Source organism: Echinococcus granulosus (genome assembly GCF_000524195.1).
Source record: "Echinococcus granulosus chromosome Unknown EG_S00084, whole genome shotgun sequence".
In the NCBI taxonomy this organism is placed as follows: domain Eukaryota; kingdom Metazoa; phylum Platyhelminthes; class Cestoda; order Cyclophyllidea; family Taeniidae; genus Echinococcus; species Echinococcus granulosus.
In genome coordinates, this window is record NW_020170464.1 from 336,992 (window position 1) to 338,193 (window position 1,202).

Genomic DNA, 1,202 nt, shown 5'->3' on the forward strand with positions numbered 1-1,202 from the left:
GGCGGCCCTATTGCCTTTCTTCCCAATATCTTTTCACAATTACATGGTAACATGGACTTTATTCCAGTTGTTATAGTATCCTTTTTTATAGAATGTATCAAATAAAGGTGCAGCGCCTAGGGCGGGCGTACTTGGGTGCTTCCTTCTCTGTCAACGAAGTGAATTACGTTTCCTACAACTTTAGCAATCGTGATTTTAACAAACCCAGGCCGAGATGGTAAGTATTTTTTAACAAACGAGATTTTGACGTGCTTCCTAGGTTCATCTACTAACTTTTCTGTCATTATTCAGACCCTTATTCCATATCTCACTGTGTTTTCACGGGTGCCGCAATGTTTCTCCAATCGGAGATTGTTGGCGCAGCTGCTGGATGTGTGGAGACGAAGCTGAAATTGTACCTCCGAAAGCGGAACCAAGTGTACAATGTGGTGTAGTCACTATTTTCTCTGTGAGTGTGCGAAGGATGTGTATATTGTCGAGGCTGTGGCGATGGCGAGGTACATATTGGTAGTCAGTGTTCGCCAATGAATGTTCACTGAAACTGTTGGAATTGTACAAAGTGCGGCGCGGTGAATCTTGCGTTTGTGACATTGCGGACGGAAAGGAGCAGACGTTAATGCCAATGGATGAAGAGTGCGGATATATGTATGGAAAAACTCGCCAAGATCGAAGCGTGTAAATATGTACGTATATGCATGTATATATTAGCATTACACTGTTATATGTTTTCAATGTAATTCTCCCGCTATCTCTGTTGGTCGTTAAAGTGATTTAACTCAGCACTGGCATAGATTAGATGGTGGCTCGTTTAATTCCTTGCTCATCGGCACCTACTCATACAATTAACTCAATTTAGTGGCCTTCGTAATACACTGTGTCTCTTGTTTTCATTTTTCTTTTCCTTGAAAAGAATAACTGGCTTTCGTGCGTGCGTTTATTACTTGCGTTGCTAGTCTTGTCCTTGCTAATCGAATCGGGGAAGGTATTGTGCGAGGGGTTGTAGTGTGTGTTTGCGTAGTAGTTACGGGTGGGACCATTTGTTGGAGTGTTTAGTGTAATTTGTGTGGGTGATACTGTCACCCATGGATGGATGAAGCGGACTGGTTGTTGATAGAGTGGAGTGTGGCACAGCAATCTGCGTCACAGTCAGCGTGACTGTCCGTAGGGAGAAATAAACCTTGCCTCTAGACAAGCTTTTTTTT

The 1,202-nt window shown here is 43.0% G+C and overlaps 1 protein-coding gene across 1 annotated transcript in view; it reads right to left on the reverse strand. All coding sequences in view use genetic code 11, as the record gives it.

The window, feature by feature from the left end:
- Nucleotides 1-284, reverse strand: part of EGR_07711 (hypothetical protein) — a gene marked incomplete at both ends in the record, with an annotated part of 4,062 nt that extends 3,778 nt beyond the window's left edge. Inside the window, one exon of the mRNA XM_024496960.1 lies at nucleotides 168-284. Within this exon, the coding sequence (XP_024348665.1) occupies nucleotides 168-284 (117 nt within the window). The remainder of the gene's footprint in view (nucleotides 1-167) is intronic.
- Between the last annotated feature and the right edge of the window lie 918 nt (nucleotides 285-1,202).